The 22,883-nt window shown below is 53.5% G+C and overlaps 10 protein-coding genes across 10 annotated transcripts; 5 read left to right on the top strand and 5 right to left on the bottom strand.

The window, feature by feature from the left end:
* Positions 1-52: 52 nt before the first annotated feature.
* ASPZODRAFT_18032 (hypothetical protein) lies at positions 53-2,162 on the bottom strand (the record flags this gene model as incomplete). Its single annotated transcript, XM_022727136.1, has 8 exons — positions 53-118; positions 172-289; positions 357-633; positions 695-983; positions 1,124-1,428; positions 1,481-1,761; positions 1,816-1,949; positions 2,004-2,162. The coding sequence occupies 8 exons, from the start codon at positions 2,160-2,162 to the stop codon at positions 53-55; spliced, it is 1,629 nt and encodes a 542-aa protein (XP_022579632.1).
* A 421-nt stretch (positions 2,163-2,583) lies between these two features.
* Positions 2,584-4,811, top strand: ASPZODRAFT_18031 (hypothetical protein; the record flags this gene model as incomplete). The annotated part of the gene is made up of 9 exons (XM_022727135.1): positions 2,584-2,845; positions 2,912-2,933; positions 2,983-3,209; positions 3,257-3,444; positions 3,525-3,688; positions 3,739-3,943; positions 4,000-4,406; positions 4,461-4,576; positions 4,636-4,811. 9 exons carry the CDS (start codon positions 2,584-2,586, stop codon positions 4,809-4,811), a joined length of 1,767 nt encoding a protein of 588 aa, XP_022579631.1.
* Positions 4,812-5,502: 691 nt separating this feature from the next.
* ASPZODRAFT_134543 (hypothetical protein) lies at positions 5,503-7,881 on the top strand. The gene is made up of 3 exons (XM_022723559.1): positions 5,503-7,217; positions 7,268-7,459; positions 7,525-7,881. Exons 1-3 carry the CDS (start codon positions 5,610-5,612, stop codon positions 7,792-7,794), a joined length of 2,070 nt encoding a protein of 689 aa, XP_022579630.1. The 5' UTR covers positions 5,503-5,609; the 3' UTR covers positions 7,795-7,881.
* A 230-nt stretch (positions 7,882-8,111) lies between these two features.
* ASPZODRAFT_70435 (hypothetical protein) lies at positions 8,112-9,708 on the top strand (the record flags this gene model as incomplete). The annotated part of the gene is made up of 3 exons (XM_022729673.1): positions 8,112-8,187; positions 8,236-9,161; positions 9,220-9,708. 3 exons carry the CDS (start codon positions 8,112-8,114, stop codon positions 9,706-9,708), a joined length of 1,491 nt encoding a protein of 496 aa, XP_022579629.1.
* Positions 9,709-9,739: 31 nt separating this feature from the next.
* On the bottom strand, positions 9,740-10,197 carry ASPZODRAFT_677924 (hypothetical protein). The gene is made up of 2 exons (XM_022729492.1): positions 9,896-10,197; positions 9,740-9,779 (listed from the first exon to the last, which is right to left on the bottom strand). Exons 1-2 carry the CDS (start codon positions 10,106-10,108, stop codon positions 9,771-9,773), a joined length of 222 nt encoding a protein of 73 aa, XP_022579628.1. The 5' UTR covers positions 10,109-10,197; the 3' UTR covers positions 9,740-9,770.
* Positions 10,198-10,449: 252 nt separating this feature from the next.
* ASPZODRAFT_677832 (hypothetical protein) lies at positions 10,450-12,480 on the top strand. The gene is made up of 4 exons (XM_022729491.1): positions 10,450-11,003; positions 11,065-11,526; positions 11,593-12,099; positions 12,140-12,480. The coding sequence occupies exons 1-4, from the start codon at positions 10,632-10,634 to the stop codon at positions 12,314-12,316; spliced, it is 1,518 nt and encodes a 505-aa protein (XP_022579627.1). The 5' UTR covers positions 10,450-10,631; the 3' UTR covers positions 12,317-12,480.
* On the bottom strand, positions 12,371-16,633 carry ASPZODRAFT_153404 (hypothetical protein; the record flags this gene model as incomplete). Its single annotated transcript, XM_022725969.1, has 4 exons — positions 12,371-12,408; positions 12,653-14,222; positions 14,273-16,432; positions 16,484-16,633. 4 exons carry the CDS (start codon positions 16,631-16,633, stop codon positions 12,371-12,373), a joined length of 3,918 nt encoding a protein of 1,305 aa, XP_022579626.1.
* Positions 16,634-17,079: 446 nt separating this feature from the next.
* ASPZODRAFT_18025 (hypothetical protein) lies at positions 17,080-18,242 on the bottom strand (the record flags this gene model as incomplete). Its single annotated transcript, XM_022727134.1, has 3 exons — positions 17,080-17,382; positions 17,460-17,739; positions 17,884-18,242. 3 exons carry the CDS (start codon positions 18,240-18,242, stop codon positions 17,080-17,082), a joined length of 942 nt encoding a protein of 313 aa, XP_022579625.1.
* A 619-nt stretch (positions 18,243-18,861) lies between these two features.
* Positions 18,862-21,184, top strand: ASPZODRAFT_134538 (hypothetical protein). Its single transcript, XM_022723557.1, has 8 exons — positions 18,862-19,681; positions 19,729-19,749; positions 19,795-19,898; positions 19,943-20,104; positions 20,157-20,325; positions 20,380-20,418; positions 20,468-20,944; positions 20,997-21,184. Exons 1-8 carry the CDS (start codon positions 19,048-19,050, stop codon positions 21,119-21,121), a joined length of 1,731 nt encoding a protein of 576 aa, XP_022579624.1. The 5' UTR covers positions 18,862-19,047; the 3' UTR covers positions 21,122-21,184.
* A 7-nt stretch (positions 21,185-21,191) lies between these two features.
* ASPZODRAFT_134537 (hypothetical protein) lies at positions 21,192-22,723 on the bottom strand. The gene has a single exon (XM_022723556.1). The coding sequence runs from the start codon at positions 22,570-22,572 to the stop codon at positions 21,205-21,207; it is 1,368 nt and encodes a 455-aa protein (XP_022579623.1). The 5' UTR covers positions 22,573-22,723; the 3' UTR covers positions 21,192-21,204.
* Between the last annotated feature and the right edge of the window lie 160 nt (positions 22,724-22,883).

Here is a 22,883-nt window from a genome sequence, read left to right as displayed (position 1 = left end):
GTACAATAGATGGGCATAGTTCTTTCTTCCTATAAAATATACTGCAAAACACCTAATTATCAATCTTCCTGTGCAGGATATCCTGCCCGTAATTCCCCGTGCAGACGGTGGAGCGGAACTATTCCAGACAGTCAATTCCACGATCATCGCAGTCAGTATTGAACAACTCACCTTTCGTGCTGGAACCTGGCGATGGAACAACTCGTCGATCTGCGCATACGACCGGCCTGTAAAGTCGGGGATGAAAAAGTACGTCACCAACACATCGATCACGCCAAAGGCAGCGAAGCTGTAAATCAGCACAACCCTAACCCTAACCCTAACCCTAACCCTAGATCATAGATCCAAGAACTCACTATAATGCAGAACCGCCAACTCCCAGTCGGTTCGTCTCAAGCATGTACGGAATGGCAACGTTGTAGACCACCCCGACAACGCCATTGCCCATCGTGCCGATCGTCGCCGTCTTGGCCCGCAGACGCAACGATCCGCTCTCCCCGATATAGATCCATCCACACCCGTTCGGGCCGAGCGTGGCGCTGAAGACGCCGATGCACAGGAATCCCAGCATGATTTTGCCGGCTTGCGTGCCGTACGGTTCGCCCATCACCAATGCTGTCACCCCAATGCCAACTGATAGATGAGTATATTAGTATTAAATCAGCACCAACATTGTATACTAACTACCACTTACTCATGGAGAAGAGAAGTCCGGTTTGCCCTGTAAGCAGCAGACGACGTCTGCCCACATGCTTGACTTCACTCAGGGCAAAGACAAACGAGATGCTCACAATGCCGATGGCAATGGCAATACATGTCGAGGCGAGGGAGTTGGATTGGCCGGACAGAGTGAAGAAATAGGTCTTTTGCGGGCCCGTCAACACGTTCCCGGCCAGGCTGGCTGTGATGGGGGGGAAGAAGGCGCAAAAGGTACGCCGGAGATCCTTTCCTTTGAACAGTTCCGCAAAAGAAGATTGTTTCATCTGTTAGTGTCAGCCGACAAGGCAGGGAAGAGAAGTAGGAAGAGGAGTAGGAAGAGGAGTAGGAAGAGGAGTAGGAAGAGGAGTAGGAAGAGGAGTAGGAAGAGGAGTAGGAAGAGGAGTAGGAAGAGAGGAAGAGGTACCATTGCTCTTTGCTCCGCCTCCTGACCGAGGGTATATTCGTATTCGGCATAGATCAGTTCGATCTCGTCTTCCGAGCGACGGGGATACATGAACTTGAGCGTCTTGCGGGCCTGTTCATTCTTGCCGTGGATGATCAACCAAGAGGGCGATTCGCAAAGCAGGAACAGCTGCGCTGTCAAGACCACAACCGGCAGACACAGACACACGCAGAGGGGCATGCGGTACGCCCATTTGTCCGATGCATCAGGCCATGTTTGCTGTCCGACATAGCACAAGATCACAGATAACATATCACCAAAGTTGCCTAGATGCAATATCAGCATACAAGCTATGTAAAAAGAAAAAGACCCCGTTACCAATGAATAGATAAAGAGCAATCATCAGGCCTCTCGCGTTCCTCGGCGCCAGCTCGGAAATGTACATGGGCGCCGTGGCCTGGGTGAGCCCCGAGACAAAGGCCAGGATGAACTTGGCCAGGGCGAAGACCTTCCAGTTCGGCGCGATGAACTCGATCACCACCCCGACAATCATCACCGCCACGTTGAAGAAGATGACCGCTCGTCGGCCGAAGATGTCGGCGATGGGGCCCATCAGGAATTGGCCCATTACCTGTGCGGGAGCGGCAACAGCGCTCCATCTATAAAACGTCAGTATAAGATCAATATATAAGAGACAAAAAGACATCAAATACATTGACACTGTTTCTGGTCGGACAGCGTATTTGCCATTGCTCATGTATCCCTCGCCCATGACATAGCAGAAAGACTGGGAGCCGACGAGGGAATTGACGGCCGTCGTGTCCGTGCCGAGAATGAGGGCGCTGGCCTAGAGGTTTTAATGAAATGGAAACGGAACGTATTTTGATGGATAGGGATATACCAGAGCAGCGGCTAGAACGGCAAACACTTTCCTGTCCTCGCGGAAGGTCTGGCGGATGCTCTTTGATTCCTGTAGAGTGGCTTCCTGGGCGGCGGAGAGCTCGACCAGCCGGGAAGGGTCCTCGTGGAACTCCTCATGGGTGATTTCTGCTTTTTCCATGGCAGGAGTATACAAGTGGATGGGAAATGAAGAACAAGAACTGAAGAGTCAACAATAAGATATATAAATATGGGGCATAGAAGATGGGGATAATGCGGGGTAGGGCTCATGATTGGACGGAGGCTCGTCTAGCCAAGCGAGGCTCCGGCGGGTAATTCTTAGTTGTAGATTACCATTTGTATATTTCTAGTACTGCATAGTAAGATATCTGGCTAGTATATTGCATGTATTGTAAGTATAGGTGGTATAACTAAAGCTTGTATTAATACAGTCTACCACGAGTGGCAAGATCGAATCAGGAAAGAGATTAACAATCGGACTGGAAATCAGGATATTGGGGGTGATTACTCATCCGGCAATTTCTTGCCGAGCAGTCATAAATACTACTCTGGTCCCTATCTCTCTGCTATCAGCAGCCATCATGGATGCGAATGAAGAGATTCGGGGAAATGCTCTGGAGAATGAGACCCAGCAGGGCCAGAGCCGACAGAATGAGAGTTCAATTCAACAAGATTCAAATGACGGGAACGAGAATCAGATTTCAACTGAAACCCTAAACGAAGAGAGTAAAGATGAACAGAACTCGGATGAGAATTCGAACAAGAAGCTCCAAGACCAGACAAATCTCTTACCCGTCAAGCAGCTCTTAATTGTCTTTACTGGCCTCAGCTGTGCATTGTTCTGTGCGTATACCATTAACTCCATGTACTCCGTACTCTTTATACATACATCTGTACTTACAACTACAGGTTCACTCCTCGACCAGACAATGTAAGTGTACACACCGTACATCTATGTATATCTCTACTCACTATACAAGAGTCTCAACTGCCCTGCCCACTCTTGGGCGCGTCTTTCACTCGGCCTCGATCGAGTCATGGGTAGGCACGGCGTACCTCCTGACGTCGACCTCTTGTCAACCACTGTACGGCCGCTTATCCGACATCTTCGGCCGCAAGATGGTGTTGCTGGGGAGCATGGCTTTCTTCCTCTTGGGCTCTATCCTTTGCGCTGTTTCACAGAGCATGATCATGCTTATCATATTCAGTACGTCATGTTATACTGTCGTCATTTCGAGACATTAACACGCATAGGGGCCGTGTCTGGCATTGGCGGCGGAGGCATCATGACGAGCGTGATGATTGTGACGTCGGATGTGGTCTCGCTGAAACGACGGGGAACATACCAGGGCATCATCGGGATGGTGGTTGCTGCCTCCAACTCGGTTGGGCCATTACTTGGTGGTGTGTTCACTGAGAGTGTGTCTTGGCGATGGTGTTTTGTATGCATCCCCCCACTGAAAACCACATGAGGTCCACATAGAGCCTATGGATGTGCTAATATGCTTTGATTAATCTATAGTATATCAACATCCCCCTTACAAGCATGGCTATTTTGATTGTCGCCCTGGTCCTTCCTCTGAAACGGGTCAAAGGAGAGGTCAAGCAGAAGCTGATGCAGATCGACTATCTCGGCTCCCTTCTCATGATCTCCTCTTCCGTTCTCATCCTTCTTCCCCTTTCCTGGTGAGATTTCACTATACGTCTACCGATACTTGTATGCTGATAATAACTAGGGGCGGAACCGAATACCCGTGGGCTTCTGCCGGCGTTATTGTCCCCCTCGTTCTTGGCACGATCCTGGCCGGTCTCTTTATATATGTCGAACACAAGGTCGACTTGCCTCTGATCCCAATGCACATCTTCAAGAACTCGACCGTTGCCAGTGCCTTGGCGGGTGCCTTTTTTACCGGCTTCATGTTCTATTGCAATCTATACTATGTAAGGGCACTCCTTCACCGCAACACAAAGGTTTAGTGCTTATATCTATTGTTCAGCTCCCCCAATTCTACCAGGTTGTGAGGTCTGCCTCCCCCATCCGCTCGGGCGTGATGCTCCTCCCCCTCGTCGTCACCCAATGCGTTGTCTCCTTCACGGCGGGCTTCCTCGTCTCCAAGACGGGCAACTACCAGGTCAACATCTGGGCCGGGTTTGCCATTTGGGCCATCGCCTGCGGTCTTCTGTCTACCATCTCTCCGACCATCCCCGACGCCAACCTTATCGGCTACCAGATTCTCAGCGGGATCGGCTCCGGCCAGACCTTTCAGACCAGTCTAGTCGCCATCCAGGCCAGCGTCAAACGCAGCGAGATGGCCGTAGCGACAGGGACCAGGAATTTCCTGCGTTTATTGGGCGGGACCATCGCTCTGGCTGTCTGTGCTGCCATCCTCAACAACACAGTGAGGTAAGAAAATTCGAATAGAAAACGAGAAGATAGACAAAATGTTCATATTGTCAGGACCTCCCTCGGTATGCTGTCTGCGGAACAGATCTCCGAGATCATCGCCGATCCCACCCAGATAACCTCTATGGACCTGACGGCGGAAGAGAGATCAGCCGCCATACTCGCCTATAGTAAGTAACAATGAGTGTGGAGGGAGCGAGTTGTGATGTGACGCTAATGTGATGTCCAGCCCATGGAATCCGCAATATCTACTACTTTATGATCCCCCTCTGCTGCATCTCCTTCTTCCTCACCCTCTTCTTCGTCAAGGGAACCAGTCTCCGGCGCGAAGATGACGCCAGGCTGCAGGAAGAGGGCAAGCAGTGGGCTGCCAGACATCGCGGATTGCATGTCTTGAAGAAGTGATTCCAGGTTTTATTTTATCCCAAGTGAAGATTTCAGCCAAGATTCCAAACCAGGTTTTTCTTTTTTCACATCTCTGATTTGGGGAAGAGATTTTTTTTTTTTTCCATATTGTTTTTTCCTCGACACCTAGAATGTGGGTTTATGTCTCATCCAAATGACCAGTCAGTAATTATAGATTATAGATTTTTGATCCTTATGGATCATTCTTGATCTGTTAGCGAATCCTGTTGCAAGGGTCCCTTGTTGGCACCATCTCACTAGAACATTCCATTCTTATTTTTATTTCTTATACTCATCCTCCATCTATATCCCATCTACAATACCTTGCATGTTCTAGAGATCTAATTTCAATATACTCACTCATTCAATATACTCATAGTATAGCCTAGCTAAGCTTTGTGGCAGTAGCGGAAGATTCTACCACGCCGTAGTATAGATCTATCGAATGGATCTAGTCAAGATCTGCATGTCTCACTACGTGGACGCATCCTCCATCTGACCGAACCAGTTCTCATGACAAATCGAATAGTTCGAAAGAATCAGTCCATCACGCAATACCAAGAACCTGCCGAATCAAGCGCTCACTGCCCGATCAACCCGACGAGTCGAATTCATCCCGGTTCCTGCAGTCGATCGTATTCTAATTATACAAAGCATCGGGTCGATGGATCTGACGTGGCGGTCTGTATACTCTGCAGTATGGTTGTTCTTTATATAGTCGTAGTGCTCTCTAGTAGTCGTAGAGCGGTGTCTTACAGTGCGTCTTCATTGTCTAATCCAGTCTTGTCTAACGTGGACATGAACAGCCCCTTCGAGGACATCGTCGTCCCCGGCCACCTGCTGGCCACGACAGGCCATACCTGGTACCCGGGATGGGAGCCCGCTCAGCCTCCCCCAGACGAGCAAGAGACCCCCCGACTGAGCCGATCGTCCAGCTTCAGCCAGCTTCCAGAGCAGCTGCCCCGTCCCCCGCAGCCGCTCCGCCGCCGCGCCCGGAGCAGCCCGCTCACCCGAGTCCTCCTGACCGCGTCCCCGCCCCCCGCCTCCCGCCCGTCCCGCCCGGCCCGCTCATCCCCAAGTCCACCGTCTCCGATCTACGAAACCCCGATCCATTCCTCGATGCACTCCGATGCCTCCGAGGAAGAGAACGACGAGATGAATGAGAAGAACTCGAACGTGATCCGTGCGGCGCACCTGTCCTCCATGCTGAACAACAGCCAAGCGCCTGCGCGCCTACCGCAGCGCAGCCTGAGCAAACGGCTGGCCGCCCGCGCGCAGCGCATGGACGTGTACGCGCTGTACGAACAGGCGAAGAAGGGCGGCGCCTCACTGCAGCGGCACTGGTCGGTCCAGTTCCTGCTCGAATACACGGGCTACGCGCTGCTCCTGGCGTTCGTGTACTTTGTGCTCATTGGCGTCCCGCTCTGGAACGGTGCCGTGTACTGGCTGTACTGGGTGATCAAGACCCGGTTCGCCGTCGAGGGCGGCTGGGCGTGCATCCTGGGGTTGTCGACGCTGTACGCCTTCTCGCCTCTGCTTATTGCCTTTGAGCCTGCGCCGTCGCGCTACATCGCCGACGCGGAGCGGCATTCCGTCGAGAACACCGCCCTGCTCATCCCCTGCTACAAGTCGGAGGCCATTCTGGGTCCCACGTTGGAAGCTGCGCGGCGCATCTTCCCCGCCGACCACATCTTCGTGATTGCCAACGGGAACAGCGCCACCCCGCTCGATAACACAGAGCACGTCTGTCGGCTGTACGGCGTGCATCATGTGTGGTCGCCCGTGGGGTCGAAGATCATCGCGCAGTTCGTCGGCTGTTACGCAGCCAGCCGGTTCGCCAACGTGCTGCTGATCGACGACGACTGTCTGCTCCCTCCTTCGTTCCCTGTGGTCAGCGACCGGCTGGTGGGCAGGGTGCAGTGCGTCGGGTACACGATCAAGAGCGTCGGGCCCAACTCCTCGCGCGGGACCTGGTGCCAGCAGGCCCAGGATGTGGAGTACAAGATCTCGGGCCTGCAGCGGGCGTTTGCGGGGAAGATCGGCAGCGCGATCTTCCCCCACGGGGCAATCTCCCTGTGGAACCGCGAGTTTCTCAAACGCACGTTCCACGAACACCCGGGCTTCAGCGTCTCCGAGGACTGGTTCTTTGGCGATAGCTGTCGCCGTCTGGGCGGCCGCATCACCATGTGCAGCGCCATCTTCGTCGAGACCGAGACCCCCTCGGCGGTCTTCTTCAGCGACGGCGGCAGTCGCGGCGGCTTTGGCGAGATGACCATCTTCAAGCAGCGCTTTCTACGCTGGAACTTCTTCTTCGTCAACGGCATGTGGTACAATCTCAAGTATATCCTCGGCAGCTGGTCTCTGGGCTGGTGGGAAATTGGCACCAAGATCTTTGTTTTTCAAGAGGTATCCTCTTTTACTTCACCCTATCCCTATTCCTAATATTGATGTTATAGGTCTATGAAACAATTCTCTACCTTCTCACCCCCTTCATTCTCCCCATCTCCTTCTTCGTGAGGCCGGGCTTCTGTGGCATGATGTTCGGCATCACCGTGGGCATGTACCTGCTTAATGTGCTCATCTTCAACGAACTCCATCTCCGCTGGAAGCGCGAGCGAGTGAGCTGGGGGATTCTATTATTCTACTACGTGAGTGTGACCTCTATGCTCTACGCTCTATGCTCTATGCTCTATGCTCTATGCTGATCTAGAAGACCCCATATAAACTCATGTTGACGCTGATCAACGTCGCAAGCTGCTATTGGTCGCTCTACCGCTACGCCCGCTACTTTGCCCGCCGCCATCCCAAGGTCGTCGAGGACGTCAAGGCGATCGAGGTGGTTCTGCGGCTGGAGGGAATCAACACATCCACCACTTCGCTGGGGCAGACTCTCACCGTCGCCCAGGTCAAGGGCGGAGGCAATACCTATGCGCCAGAGGCTGTCTATCAGTTCACGCGGGATCGACGCCGGCTGCGCAAGTAAGCTATGATATATCATTGTAACATTACGGGTCGTATTATAGCGTCTAGAAGTACAGAAACAGGATTGAATAAAGTCAATATATCCCACTATCTCGGAGTATTACCATCAACTGATCAATCACGGCCTCTGGTATGATTCGCTCGGTGAATACTTGCCTAAAGAGGACTAGCGACGGAAATATACGTGGGGGATCGTCATGAAGTATATTGTATGATTATATATCATATGAGTGAAGGAAAGAGTATAAGTAGAGGTGAATACGAAGGAATAGATGGAGTAGTATAGTGGTATAGTTGCTATAACCTACCCTTACTGCCATGAAGCTCTATCTTTTCAGCTTCTTTCTGGCCGCCGCAGCCAACCCCCTCGTCATCCAGACCAGCAGTGGAATTGGTATCTCTCCTTACTGCATTCGGCCATTCAATCTCTGATCAAAAATAGTGCATGGCGCCGTGAATGAAAGTTACCCCGCTGTGCGCCACTGGCTGGGTGTCCCCTTTGCACAGACTCCCTTTGGCTCTCTGCGCTTTGAACCCCCTCAGGCTCTCCCTGCAAATGCCTCTTCACAGCACATCCAGGCGCAGGCGTTCGGCCCTAATTGCCCGCAGTACGAGGCCACGGCACCCTCCATCTACAACAAGATCCGGCGCGAATACTTCATCAACGGCGACAACGGCGACGCCTGTCTCACCGTGAGCATCTGGGCGCCTGCCCAGCCCGTCAACACCTCGCTGCCCGTTCTGCTGTGGGTGTACGGCGGCGGCGATACCACGGGCGGCTCGAGCGTGCCCTACCAGAACCCACAGGCGTGGGTATCGCGCACCCAGGCCCATCTGGTGGTCAGCCTGCAGTACCGGGTGAACTTCTTCGGCAGCCCCAACAGCCCGGCGCAAGACGGATGGCTGGCGTTGGCGGATGTCCGCGCCGCGACCGAGTGGGTGCGCGACAACATCGCCGTGTTTGGCGGGGACCCCGACCGCATGGTGCTCTGGGGTCAATCTGCGGGGGCGGGGCTGGCCGGGTCCTACTCCCTCGCGTATCGGGCCGAGCCGATCGTCAAGGGGTTTATCCAGGACTCCGGGGCAGCGTACGGGGTTTTCTCCAACTATACCGACTCCCAACATGCCAACTTCACCTTTCTTGCCGAGCATTTTGGCTGTACCGATGCAGCGAATGCTTCGGCTTGTCTCGGTACCGTCCCGCAGGCGGACATTGAGTCTTTGATCCAGTATTGGGTCGACGCGGGCAACGAGCCCGCCTTGAGCTTCCAGTACCAGTTCAATAACGTCACTACTTTTCACAATTCCACGCTTGCCTATCTTGACGGTCACTATGCAGACCTTCCAAAGATTCTAGCTCATAATTTGGTAATTCCCAATCTTACCTAATGACATCATCTCTATACTGTACACGCTGACGATATAGATGGATGGATCATCGCTTGCCGCTCTCCCCGATATCCCTCCGTATATCACTCCCCCCACGCCCGCCGCAGAAGAGGCAAAAACGCTCTACGTGCGCTGCCAGGTCGTCGGGGAAGCCAAAACCCGCCAGTCGCTCGGCCTCACCTCGTACCGTATGATGTACTCGGGCAACTTCTCCAACATCTCCCCCCTGCCGTGGATGGGCGCGTACCATTCCTCCGAGTTACCCATGATCATGGGCACGTACGCCGATGTTGGCGGCGAGGGAACCCCGTTCCAGCACGCTACCAGTCGCGTCATGCAGGACTATTACCTTGCTTTTGCTTATGATCCGGAGAACGGAGTGGAGAGGATGGGCTGGCCGAAGTATAACGGCACTCTGCTTATGGAGTTTGGAAGATCTGATGGAGAGGGCGAGTATCCTGCTAGAGTTATCCCCGCGGCGCCTATTGAGGATGCTTGTATCGGCTGGGAGGGGAATTTGTGGTAGGAAGACAAGAACTCAATTGTGCTGGTTCTTCACTTAAACAAGTGATAAATGTTTCAATTATTTCATTCAAACTATCCAGTTGTTGGTGTTAATACTGCTGAGAATTTTCACTGTTGTTCATAGCAAGACAATAAATATGCTATAGATCCTGTTTATCTGCCGGGAAGATGATAGTCGATTTACCCACCCGTAAAGGCATGCCGTTTATTCGGGCCTGCTCCAGACCATGCAGAGGACCCGTCACGACGAGATCGCAGGGGCTGTCCGGTACGAGAAGGGAAAGGACAGTGCGGAGGAGAGTGATGATAATGCCCGTAATCATGATGACCACCCCGACGACGCTGGTGGTCGAGTCTAGACTGAACCGCCACATCTGCACGGTAGCCCAGGACTTGAGCATCGCATTTTTGTACGGCTGTTGTCGCTCCAGGCAAGCCTGCACTCTGCGTTCTGCCGCGGTGGTCACAGGGTGAGTTTCGCCCGCCGACGGCGAGGAGAGAACCAGGGGCGCTTCATAAGGTCATTTATCCTGTAAGAGAAGCTGGTGGAAGGTGAGGAGTGGAGGAAGAGGGGAGGAGATGAGTAAGATTGTGTGTGGGTACGAAGAGACGAGAGGGTTGAGCCCTAGTGATTCAAAATCGGCATTAAGCAGTGTGCATGTCGTTGACTTTGGACTTCTCATACAATCTTGTATGTATAGACCAAACATTCGGTCATGGCGCGAAGGTTATCAAGGTCTGACTGGATCTGGTTTAGCCCCCGTGGGACTAGGCCACTCCTGGCAGGCACTAAACCCAGTCGGTCATCCGGAGTAGTCAGCCGTCACATGACCATCCTCGGGCCCGACCTTCCGTTTCAGCCGGAGCCCAAACACGATCGAAACTCCCCCTCAGGCCAGCGAGTGCAGCAGCCACGAACGCGCCATGGCGCTGCAGAAACACTCGTGTACGACGTGTGCCCGGCGCAAGATCAAGTGTGACAAGCTGAGTCCCTGCTCGTCCTGCACTAAGACCCGCCGTGAGTGTGTCTATCATCCCCCGGCGCAGTCGCAGCGGCATCGCAAACGCCCCGCCGACGAGGATCTGCTGTCGAGGATTAGTGAGTACGAGGATCTGCTGAGGAAGCATCATGTTCCCTTCCAGCCATTTGATAATTCGTGGATTCCTTCGCCGTTGGAAAGACTGGTCGTCGCCACGCCGGAGCAGCCTCAGAGGGTACAGTGTCCGGCGAAAGAGGTGCAGAAAGACTTGCGGCAATCTGACGCCTCTCGTCTCTGGGGGGAATTACCAAAGGAGGTTTGTCTGGTTGCAGATGGGTTGAAAAAAAAGTCGCTAACGAGGTTTCGTTGAAAAAAAGTTACGAGATCTCTCCATAGATTCGTTCACCCGACCCAAAGATCCAGATGAAGACGCAGGCACCGCTCTGAGCTCGTCTCTGTTGATCCCGGTCACTCTCCACGAGAGGAACAGCCTGCTAGAGCGGCATCCACAGCCTCGGCATATCTTTGCGCTGTGGCAGGCCTTTGCAGAGAACGTCTGCCCGTTGGCCAAGATCGTCCACACCCCGACGCTGCAGCAGCAGATCTTCGAGACCTCGTGGCGGCTGGAGACGGCGACGCGACCGTTGGAAGCACTCCTTTTTGCCATCTACGCACTGGCGATCACCTCGACAAACACTGGGGACTGTATCCGCCTGTTTGGAGAGACCAGATCAGTTCTCCTCCATCGATATCGCTCGGCAGCCGCAGAGGCCCTCATCGCTGCGGATCTACACGCTACCAGAGATTTACAAGTCTTGCAAGCTTTTGTTTTATTCTTGGTACACCCCCTGGAAGGTACTGGAAGCAGTATATAGGGGAATGGTAATATTCATTAATCTATCTAGTTGGTCAACCCCCGCTCCGATCTGTCAGTAACATCGGTCGCCATGGCTGTCCGCATCGGACAGATGATGGGCGTGAATACAGTCGATCCTGAGATCTCCTTCTTCGAGCAAGAACTGCGTCTGCGATTGTGGTGGCAGATTCTTGAACTGGAACAGCGCGCTCGACGAAGAGTGTTTGGCCTAAGATTCAAGATGACCGAATACGTCAACTTGCCTCTTCCCACGAACCTGAACGACGCTGAACTGCATCCAAACATGGGGAAACCGAGCTTTGATGGAGTGAGAGACCGACCGACCGATATGCTATTCTGTTTGGTCAGGTCCGAAATAGTTCAGTACCTTCACGTCGAAGTTCCCATCAACGCTATCGACCTGGTTTTCTTGACGACCCCCGACGGAATGGCACAAAAGAGAAAGGCTGTGAATGAAATCCAGCGTATCATTGAGGATAAGTATCTCCTCTCGTGTGACGCTAATATCCCGTTCCATCATCTCTGCATCACTGCCGCCAGGTTGATCTTCCACCGTATTCGATTCCTGTGTTTTCATCCTCGCTCGCAACCGGAGAATGGCAAGTACATGTCTGAAGTTGAACAAGAAGAGGTTTTTGAAAGCGCTTTGCGTATCCTGCAACTTAGCACGGCCGTGCATACCACACACTACGCGAAACAGCTGCTGGAACCTCTATTCACCCGGTCGACGTTCAAGGCCTTGGTGTATGTGATAAGCGAACTGCGAGTCCGAGTGACGGGAGAGATGGCAGGCACGGCCTGGGAGATCATCCAGATGATCTATCGCGACCACTCGGCCCTATTGCTCCAGGACACGCTTTTCAATTCTACTCTGGCCGGTTTGGCTGTGCAGGCTTGGGAATGCAGACAACGCTGTGCCGGTGTCGGCGACAATGTCCCAGACTTCATTCAAGAAATAAAAAGGAAAAGTGAAAGACTCGTTTCAGCAATGATACCAGTACCAGACCTGGATCCAGGCTTCTGGGATGATCCTCTCGATTGGGTTTGCTGGAACGATCTTCAGCTATAAATTAAACATTACTATACACTCTCGAAGTCCTCCCTGGTGATGGCGCTCCTATCGCACATGGCCCTGAACTTTCCACCTCGATCATATAATTCCAGCGGCTTTCCAATCTCAAGAACCCCGCCGTCCTCAATCACCACGACACGGTCGTAGTTGATGATCGTTCGCAGGCGATGCGCAATGACCAAGACTGTCCGATCTCGGAACGCGTCCGCCATGGTTTGCTGGACCTTACTATCGCTCTCCAGATCGATGGAGCTTGTCGCTTCATCGCACACGATGATTCTCGAGTCGCGCACCAACGCTCGTGCCAGGCCCATCAACTGCCTCTGGCCGAGGGAAAAGTTTGTTCCCTCGCTTTCAACGACGGTGTCGAGTGTCACGCGGCCATCTTTGTGTTCGTCTTCATCTACTAGATTTGCCTGCCGGAGGGCATACCAGAGGTCGCCATCGCTGTGCTGGCCGAATGGGTCGAGGTTGCTCCTCACCGTGCCACGGAACAAGGTTGGATCCTGCGGGATGATCGCCAATCGAGATCGGAGATCTTTCAGTGAGATCGTACTGATGTCCACGTCGTCGATACACACGGATCCCCCGGCCAGCTCGACGAGTCGGAACAGAGCCACCATGATGCTCGACTTACCTGCTCCCGTGCGTCCGACGATACCCAGTCTCTCTCCCGCATGAATCTGGAGGTCCAGCCCGTCCAAAACGAGGGGAAGACCATCTCTGTACCGCATTTGCACGTTGTTGAAGCTGATCTGACCTTGAACCGGCCAGCTTCCGGGCAGGTTGCCGCCCTTCCCCTTGTCCGATCCCTCCCCTGTAAGACCGGTATATTCATGCACACGTTCAACGGCATTCATGTTGTTCTGTGCATCGGCAACCTGTCTCACAGCGAGCAGCAACGCCTGAGTGACAGAGACCAGATACGAAAGAACTAACCCGCTGATACTGGGCGAAACGGTGAACCGGTCAGTCACGACAAGCATGCCGGTGACAATTAAGAAGACAACGCCGATGCCGTCGATCCGAACGCCCAGCCAGCGCTGGTTACCAAACGTGAGATAATACGCCGAGTCCATTGTATCGATTGCATCGGTGAGGGTGCCCGAGAATCTGGCCTGCATACCGTACGCGCGGATCGTGGTCGTCCCCAGGACAGCCTCGTTGAACTTGGCAAAGACATTGCTGCGGAACACGGCTTCGTGGCGCTTGATCGCCAGCGCCGAGGAGCGGTAGTATGCCGCACAGACGAGATAGAAGACGCACAGCGGCACCAGCGCGACGGCAAAGTAATAGTAATATGCTATCGTCAGGATAATGATTGAGATCAACATCGACACCGTCGTGCACGCTGCGCGCAACGACTCGGTCAGATTGTTGTCCATCACGTCGATGTCCTTGGATAGCCGGTTCATGATTCGCCCTAGGGGCGTCGTGTCGAAGAAGGACATGGGCGCACACAGGATGGATTGCATTGCGCGATGCATCATCCGCTTGCTTGCTTCTGTTCCGAAGATTGTGAACCCCAGCCCGGCGAGAAGGAGGAGGATTCCTTGCGATATACCCAGGACGGCGTATACTCCGATCTACATAGTTAGCACAGTGTCTTCTTAGAGAAAGGAAACGCTTCGCCTACGTTAACTCCCAGTGGAAACCCGTAATGATTCTCAGACCACCAGGCTAGCCACAGGTTTGTCATGATATTGCAAGCCTGGGCGGTGCAGAGGACCAGAAGGACCAGCGGCGGTAGCAAGAGGGAACCGGTGGACTTGAAATAGTCGATATACACTGCGCTGGAGATGCCTTTTCTCTCCTGGCCTTCCTGTTGCATCTGTTGCTGCTTGTCTTTGACCACCTCCTGTTCCTTTCCCTTGGCTTGAGGGTGTGTAAGAGCTTCGGAATTCAGCTCCTGCGCCTGCTCCGTCACAAACGTCTGCATTATCTTATTGCTGGCCATCAGATTTTCAAAGGTGTCGCACGCGACGATCCTCCCCCGGTCCATGACGACAATTCTGTCACAGCGAGGGAGAACATGCAGCTGATGTGTGACCAGGATCCGACATTTATCCTTCATCAGACCGCAGATGGCGTGGTCCATGATATGCGCGCCGACATGGGGATCGACTGCCCCCAGGGGGTCGTCGAGAAGAACGATATCAGCATCGGAATAGACTGCCCGCGCGAGACTGACGCGTTGTTTCTGGCCTCCAGACAGGTTGATGCCGCGCTCGCCGATCTCGGTGTCGCTGCCATGCGTCAGGATCTGGAGATCGTGGCTCAGGGCGCACGCGTCCACCACGCGGTCGTATTCCTCCTGAACGAACTCCCTGCCGAAAGTGATATTATCCCGCACAGTGGCGTTCTGGATCCAGGCCACCTGGGCACTCATGGCACGCCGGCCGCGAGTCTGTAGCTGACCGGATGTGCGGCGCATTTCGCCTGACATAGCGGAGAGGAGAGACGACTTGCCAGAGCCGACGCTGCCCACGACGGCGATCAGCTCGGATGGAGATAGTTGGAGGGTGATGTTGTCGAGCGTGAACGGTTGCTGGTCCTGCTTTCTCTCCTCTGATGACGCCGCTCGCTCCCATGTAAACGAGGCATCTTGCAGATTGATAACAAGGCCATCTTTGCATTCATCAGCGACATCCATCGCGTCTTCTGCCATAAAGAACTCTTCCAGTCGTTTCAGAGACTTGGTTGCGTCCGCGACGAGCCCGATAACCATCGGAAACATGATGAGGGGAATCCGCAGCTGGTTGAAGAGAGCGAGGGAAGAGAAGGTCGTCGCGGGCGCGAGGGCATGGTTCGTCAGCGTGGAGGTGATGAAAGTCAGCATCGACGCAAACACAGGGACGGCGCTGCCCATGGCGATTGCGATGTTTCTGTGCCCTAGCAGGAACCGGATGCCGCGCACCTCCTTCCGACGCACTGCCGCCAGCCGGGCCAGGAAGTCACCTTCCCAGGCGTAATATTTGAGGAAGCGAATGGCCTGGAGCACCTCCTGCGTGAGGGTTGTGCGCTCGTCAGTCTGGGCGTTGATCTTCGCACGCCGCCGGAGGATGTTGCGCACAATGAACACCATGACTGGGACTGCGCTGAAGAAGAGAGCCAGTCCAACCAGGGCTGGATAAGACAGATTGATCAACAGCAGGATGATGGTAACGATCAGCCCCAGGGGTGCTGACCAGATCATATGGAACCAACCTGCGGCAGTGTCGATGCGCGAGGTGTCGACGGACATCAGATTGATGATGCGGCCGTTGCCCCAGGCTGTAGTTGTTCCTTTGTCTGTATCTTTTGTCTCTTCAGTGGTTTCTCCCGCCCTTGCTCGCCCTGAGATCGTCATGGCCTTGTTGAAGATCATGGCAATCAAGGACGCGCGGATCTGACCCCCGACGAGCATCCCGCGGTAGAAGAAATGATTATACCCCATACTGGCGAACACTTGCATGATGGCGATACCCACGACGAGACCGATTCCCCTGCCGATAGCTGGTCTGGGGGTGTCTGTGTCCGACAACCGGGCGTCGTAAACCTCCACGGCGTAGGCAACGACAAACCGAACCACAAAGGGGATAAGCACCTGGAGCATGCTGGAGACAAACGACGCGAGAGCGCCGACAATGATGTCCTTTTTAAAAGTTTGGAAGATGGCTCTTGCCAGAGGCCGCGAGGCTCCTTTTCCGTGGTAGGCGTGGAAGCTGGCCTGGAGTCTTGCTGCCATCTCCTGTGCACGACGGTCCGGATGGACAAGCCAGATATCGTTCACTTCAAGAGAGCGGCGATACCCGGTCTAAAGAGGTTAGAAGCAGCAAAAGCTCATTGAATAGAGGTCACTGAATACCGCTATGATGGGAGACATCCACGAGAACGTAAGCAGACTGAAGAAGCCGGCGCCATGTTCTGGATTTGGCTGTCGAGTCTCTGGGATGGGAGGTTTGCGTCCTCTCCGCAGGCGTCTCCAGATGGAGGAATCGATGCTCTTTTCCTCCATTTGCAGTTGAACAAGCAATTATTCCGTGAATATACATTGTTGGTTGGCAGGACAGGAGAAGGAGACGATTTAAATGAAAAGGTTCGGCCGCGACAAGCCAGATCGGGAAGCTCGGGCCCGAGAAAGACGGCATAACGTTTAACATCAATAATAATCAACAATTGAAGAAGGATAGTTAGTAATTGTGTATTTGTCTTACTGTATGGCTCCCTAGTGATATTTATCTAGTGGTGCTTTATTTATTACCTGTCTTGTAATATAAACACTTGCTTTTTGAGTTGAATGAAGTTCCGGTCGACGGCTGTCCAGATACCGGGTCGTGTGTGAATATCGTATCATACGACTTTGTTCTTCAAAAGAAGAGAAATATCAGTCAATGGGAATGAATGTTCATGATTTATAGATTATGAAGTAAAGGGAGAGGACTTCAGCGCTACAGACTTTCTTTAGATTACCATTCTCGCTGCCCGGGCTGGGAGTGAAACTGGCAGATGGGAATTCATATTCTCTTGCATGGGACTAGAAAGACTTTGTGGTATACCCGGCGAGCCCTGGTCCGTGTGGAATTCGTATTTTTCCCCAGCACCCGGCTGACACATCCGGAAGCACAGAAAGCGCCTGGCGAGGTCTTCGTCCTTGCGTTCAAAGCTATAGGTCTGCGAGACGCGCATAACCAGCCGGCCAGAGGGATTGAAATGAGCCTGGATGATACGGCCATGGCGGGGGCCAAAAAAGGAGAACACCTGGACCTGTTCACAGGATTAGCTGGTATTTTGAGGAAATAAGAACGAGAGAAAGAATAGAAAGAAAGAGTGAGAGGAGTTACAGGGAAGAGAGATGTTTTTTGGAATTCAGTCTGACGTAGACGGGCTTGGATTGCCTGGGCCACAGGCCCAATCTCGCCCGGCAGAAGCGCAGACTCGATGTTGTTGTCTTGGACAACAAATTCATTGGCCATGAAGAGCTGAACGTGTGGTATGGTTTTGACTATTTCAAGATCCTTGGAATAGTACTGCACAAGTTTCAAGTATTCCCAGTCTGGCATCGAAGTCTTGTTGAACGGTCTGGGGTACCATCCGTCCATTTCGTAAAAGGGATCGTCTCCCCTAGATGAAGAGGATGGTGTGAGTGGTTTAGATCTAATCAATGTAGACAGGAAGACGCACTCAATACCGTCCCAGCCAGGGATATTCCACAACCAGTCCTGGGGCTTTTTTCTTTCCAGGTAGTCATACAAGGTGTCGATCTACATGAAGATCTGGTCGGCAGCTTTCAGGGGAGTCGAGAGCAGTTTGTCTCCATCTGGTGAAAAGTCAGGGAACTCTAAGGCGCTGAGAGCCCCTTGACCTGACACTTGCGACATCTCGACGTGGTAATCGGCAATAAACTCTGTGGAACGAGGTTGGAACAGACAAGCGTACGATTCTAAGAACTCATTGTCCTCCAAGTCGAACGGAATCAGGTCCACGCCCATATTCTGGAGCTCTAGTGAGGAGAAGGTCTCTTTGTCCCCGGCAGAGATTTCGTCCATCAGAGATTCTACCGCAGCCTCATATTTGGCGCGCAGTTCCGCTTGTCGCCGCGTTTTCCCTCCCCGAGTAGTAATCATGGGAGGAGAAATGGAGAGTGAAAACGGGGCAGGATGGTATATCAACAGATATCAAGAGGAGGTGATGGAATGAGATGGAATGAGAAGAAGAAGAAGGAGAGTAGGAGATGAGATGATGATGAAGTTGTTGTTTTGCTGCTGAACCCTGGATGTGCTTCTGCTTTAGGACTAGACCGGGGTTGTTGTAGCCTGAGGCACATATCTCTGGCCCTCTATCAGAATAAGGCATCAAGGCAGCGATATTGTTTTTGGGTTCTACAATCCAACAGATGAAGTAGCATGGAATTAACAAGGCTAATCTCATCATATGGCTCTAGGTGTCATCAAATCATGCCCTTCTTATTGTCGATTGCTATCATTCCCTATGATCTCAACAGCCTTTCTAGTATTCTTATTGGTTGTACTCCATAAAGTGAGTAAGCCTGATGCATGAGTAGGAAGATATCGATAAATAATAGTCCAGTCTAGATAAATCCGTATATCCGGCTCTGTTATCTGCCATCTTGTACATTCTTCTTGTTATATTCTATACCACAGCTACTATTTGGTAGCATTATACAAGCATTATACAAGCATTATATCCAATATCATACTCTAGCGATACTACTCTAGAGATCTCCTTGAATAATTGACATATTTATTGTCATCATCAATTGTTCTCTTAGCTTATTTGATTAGTCTCACTATTCTAACCCCTCCTATCTGCCCCTCTCCGATCCTTCACTCTTCTCTTCTCCTTCCTTCCTTTCTTTCTTTCTTTCTTTCTTTCTTCTTCTCTTCTTCTTCTTCCTCTTCATCTGTCTCAATGAACAGTCTCGACAGCCTCCCGGGGACTCTCCCCCGCGCCGTCATCCCCGACAATCTCGACCTCGCTGCCTCCGTCTCTGCTGTCCTCACCAACTTCCCCGCCCTGACAGCCGCCCAATTCACCCCCGATGCCATCTGGCGCGACTCGTTCGCCCTGACCGGTACGTTTCGCACAATCGCGGGCGTCGAGAAGATCCTCACGGCCTGGAACGCGACCTCGTCTGCCCACTCCCCGCGCGACTTTGTCTTGATCCCGCCCTCGCTGCACGTCGCCCGACACGACGAGTACGCGTGGATCGACGCCCGCTTTCAATTCACCACACACGGGGCTCTCTGTTCGGGGGGATTGTCGCTGGTGCCTGCTGCGGACGGCTCGCTCAAGATCTGGGTGCTCACGACGATCCTCGAGAACCTGACGGGCGCGGGGAGTGGGAATGTCGACGTCTTGGCCGCGGGGGTTCCTGCGCCGATATCTTCTTCTCCGGATACCTTTGACGTCGTGGTTGTTGGGGGTGGCCAGTCGGGCCTGGCGGTCGGAGGGCGATTACATGCGCTGGGGATTTCGTACGTGGTGATCGATAAATATCTCGAGGTGGGAGATTCGTGGAAGACTCGCTACGACTCGACGAAACGTGAGTATTAGCTAGACCCCTGTTGTAAGGACGTACTAACGATACAGTTCATACACTGAGGGATTATTGTACGTCTCTCAGCTAGCAAACGTCCAGAAAAACACTAATTGAAGCCCATCTCCCCTTTGAAAAAACATTCGACGCCAGCTATCCCCAGTGGCTGACCAAAGACGATCTCGCGCGCGGGTTCAAGGCGTGGACGGACAAGTTCAACATCGTGAGTCTCGACTCTCGACTGTCTACGTCTGTCTAACGGTCCAGAACGTCTGGACACGCTCGCCGCTCAAGTCGTGTACGTGGAACGACAACCTCTGGACGCTTAACATCGAACGCCACGGCGAGCCTCGGTCCCTCACAGCCAAGCATGTTGTTTTCGCCATTGGGACATGCCAGATCCCTTATATGCCTGACTATGCAGACAAGGTAGGTCTCTCCTCTTTGTATTTATGGAAATATTCGGTTCTCAGATGCCAAGCACCTCTTCAATGGAACCATCCTCCATTCCGCAGAATACAAGTCCCCCGCCGCGTGGAAGGGCAAGAAGGGAGTTGTCATCGGCACGGCCAACACAGGCCACGATGTCGCCGTCGACATGGTAAACGCCGGCTTGGAATCCGTGACCATGGTCCAGCGCAGCCAGACTTGTAAGATCAAGCAGTCGTATGTGGGTATTTTCCACCAGCTAACTAATGGTTTAGGGGTTCTTCCACAAGAGAACTACGCCAGACTCAACGAACGTACGTATACACAAGAAGGCAGGATAATTATCATATGCTCACTATCAAGCCCTTTATAACGCCCACATGCCCACCGAGCTGGCCGACCGACTCTTCTTCAGCCTCCCGCTAGGAGTCACCCGCCAACTGCTACTCTACTTTCTGAACATCCTCACGGACACGCAGCGGGAGAGGTTCGACGCCCTCGAAGCAAGAGGGTTCAAGCTCCAGCGCTACGGCGATCTCATCTACGCCCTCTACGAACGGTTTGGCGGGCATTACATGGACGTCGGCTCGTCGGAGCTGATCATCCAAGGCCGCATCACCATGCAGCCGTGCCTCCCCACAGCGTTCACGCCCGACGGCCTCCTTCTACAAGACGGGTCCATCCTCCCTGCTGATCTGGTCGTCTTCGCGACCGGATTCCACGGAAATCTGCGTACAGCCGTGGGCACGTTCGTCGGGCAGGACATCCACGCCCAGCTGAGTGATTTCTTGGGCGTCGATGACGAGGGCGAGCTCCGCGGCGCCTGGAAATTCACAGGCCGTACGTTCTTCCCTTCCATCTTTGTTTTGTCTACGAGATGCTAATTGTTTAGATCCTAAATTGTGGTATTCCGGTTACGATCTGGGCTCGGCTCGTTACTTTTCCCGCTTCATCGCTTTGCAGATCAAGGCAGATCTGCTGGGCAGGCCTTTGGACAGATACGAGATCAGACTGTAGATATAGACAAGTATATAGGAGTATAAGTATAGTACAATACATTCAGACTAACTATACTGACACTACTATACTGGAGCTATGTATCACGACGTAGCAATGCACTGGTAGTAGTACGCGTTGTACGAGTAGCATGACGCTCCGCTGGCACACGCCGTAGCACCGCTCCAGTTGACGCCGCCGCACTGGCCGTACATTGACTGCGTGTCGGAGCTGGAGCTAGAGCCCGCCACCGCCGCGGTGGTCGGCGCAGGGGTCGTTGCGGCCACGGCGGCGGCGGCAGTCGACGACGCAACGTACGAGTCGGCGCTGGAGTCGCCAGAATCATCATCATCATCATCGTCATCGTCGTCATCGTCGTCGTCGTCGTCACCGTCATCGCAGTCACTATCATCACCGTCATCACCGTCGTCGCCATCGTCACCAGCAGCAGAAGAAGAAGCCGGGGCGGCAGCGCTGGTGCTGGCAACAGTGGCAGTCACAAAGGTGGTGGGCGCAGCAGTGATAGACACGACCGAGGCAGCTGCAGCAGCAGAGGTATCAGCGGCAGCGGTATCAGCAGCGGCGACAGCAGCAGCAGTGGTCGAGACAGCGGCAGCAGCAGTGGTAGCAGCGGCGGCAGCAGTAGCGGAGCTATCGTCGGCGGTGGTGGCATTGCCGTAGGAGGTGATGGAAGAGCTGCTCTGGGAGACGGAGACGGCGCCGCTAATGAGAGTCGGACCAGGCATCTCGTAGGTGGTCAACGTGCTGTAGATGTCGATGTACAGGCCCGGATCGGTGGACTGGTACAGCTCTGTTCCCAGAGTGCCGGTCGGGCTCAGGGTTCCCGTGCCGGTGACCTTGAGGTTGAAGCACTGCGGGTAGTTCTGGGCGCCGTCCAGCTCCTCGGCGCTGTGGAGGGCGATGATCTCGTGGCGCAGGACGTAGTTGCCCGCCGCCAGCTCCGGGGGGATCTCGACCAGCCAGCTGGAGTCGTTGTCAATGAGCTCGTCGTCGCCCCAGTAGCCGGGAACGTCGGTGTCGTTCACCAGGCCCACCCCGTCGATGCGGAAGAACTCGAGCGTCGTCTTGTCGACCGTGCTGCAGTCGTCGCCGCAGTTGGCCAGGTAGTCTAGCACGGGGCCGTGGTGGCTGTCCGGCCACGCGGTCCACTGGATGTTGATCTTGTCGCCGGCGCCCACCACCGCGTAGCCCTTGGCATTGGTCGCGTTCTCGTGGCAGATGATGTTGGGCTCAGCGTACTCGCTGGGCGGGATGTAGCCGTTGCCCGTGTTGGGCGTCGTCCAGCCGACCACGACCGGCGGATCGTCCTCGTAGGGGAACACGTCGATGTCGAAGCCCTCGTAGTAGACGCCGTTGATGACGATGTTGGTGACATGGCCGTGGGCGGCCACGGACGCGGCGGACAGAAGAGCGGTCCACAGCGCGGTGGTAGTGGTGGTAGTAAGCTGCATCTTGAATTCAGATGAATCGGATGAATTGAAGACTGATTGAATGCTGATTCAAGAGTGAAAGAGTATAGAAAAGATGCGACCAGTCGCGAAAGAAGGGAATGCACTCAGTCAATGAGCGACAGAAAGGAATGGAAGAATGAGTGAAAAGAAAGAAGACAGAACAACAATTTTTGGTGCAAACAGCGGTCTCAGCAGACTCACTCCATCTTCCTTTTATGTCTTGCCTGCCTTCATCGTCTCCAACTTGTGTAGTTTCATCAGAAATCTAGATGAGACGCCGCCTCCACGCGTGGTTGGCCAGGCGGTTTGGC

The sequence above is a fragment of the Penicilliopsis zonata genome, assembly GCF_001890105.1.
Source record: "Penicilliopsis zonata CBS 506.65 unplaced genomic scaffold ASPZOscaffold_12, whole genome shotgun sequence".
NCBI classification, from domain to species: domain Eukaryota; kingdom Fungi; phylum Ascomycota; class Eurotiomycetes; order Eurotiales; family Aspergillaceae; genus Penicilliopsis; species Penicilliopsis zonata.
The sequence above is the reverse complement of the archived record's forward strand: the minus strand, read 5'-3'. Positions and strand labels throughout refer to the sequence as shown.

Coding starts and splice junctions, on each gene's coding strand:
- ASPZODRAFT_134538 (XM_022723557.1), top strand. CDS start 19,048: ATGAACAGTCTCGACAGCCTCCCGGGGACTCTCCCCCGCGCCGTCATC. Junction 20,326..20,379: donor GGTCCAGCGCAGCCAGACTT/GTAAGATCAAGC, acceptor CTAATGGTTTAG/GGGTTCTTCCACAAGAGAAC. Junction 20,419..20,467: donor CTACGCCAGACTCAACGAAC/GTACGTATACAC, acceptor CTCACTATCAAG/CCCTTTATAACGCCCACATG.
- ASPZODRAFT_134543 (XM_022723559.1), top strand. CDS start 5,610: ATGAACAGCCCCTTCGAGGACATCGTCGTCCCCGGCCACCTGCTGGCC. Junction 7,218..7,267: donor AGATCTTTGTTTTTCAAGAG/GTATCCTCTTTT, acceptor TTGATGTTATAG/GTCTATGAAACAATTCTCTA. Junction 7,460..7,524: donor GGATTCTATTATTCTACTAC/GTGAGTGTGACC, acceptor CTGATCTAGAAG/ACCCCATATAAACTCATGTT.
- ASPZODRAFT_677832 (XM_022729491.1), top strand. CDS start 10,632: ATGGCGCTGCAGAAACACTCGTGTACGACGTGTGCCCGGCGCAAGATC. Junction 11,527..11,592: donor AAGCTTTTGTTTTATTCTTG/GTACACCCCCTG, acceptor TAATCTATCTAG/TTGGTCAACCCCCGCTCCGA. Junction 12,100..12,139: donor ATCATCTCTGCATCACTGCC/GCCAGGTTGATC, acceptor TCCTGTGTTTTC/ATCCTCGCTCGCAACCGGAG.
- ASPZODRAFT_677924 (XM_022729492.1), bottom strand. CDS start 10,108: ATGCTCAAGTCCTGGGCTACCGTGCAGATGTGGCGGTTCAGTCTAGAC.
- ASPZODRAFT_134537 (XM_022723556.1), bottom strand. CDS start 22,572: ATGCAGCTTACTACCACCACTACCACCGCGCTGTGGACCGCTCTTCTG.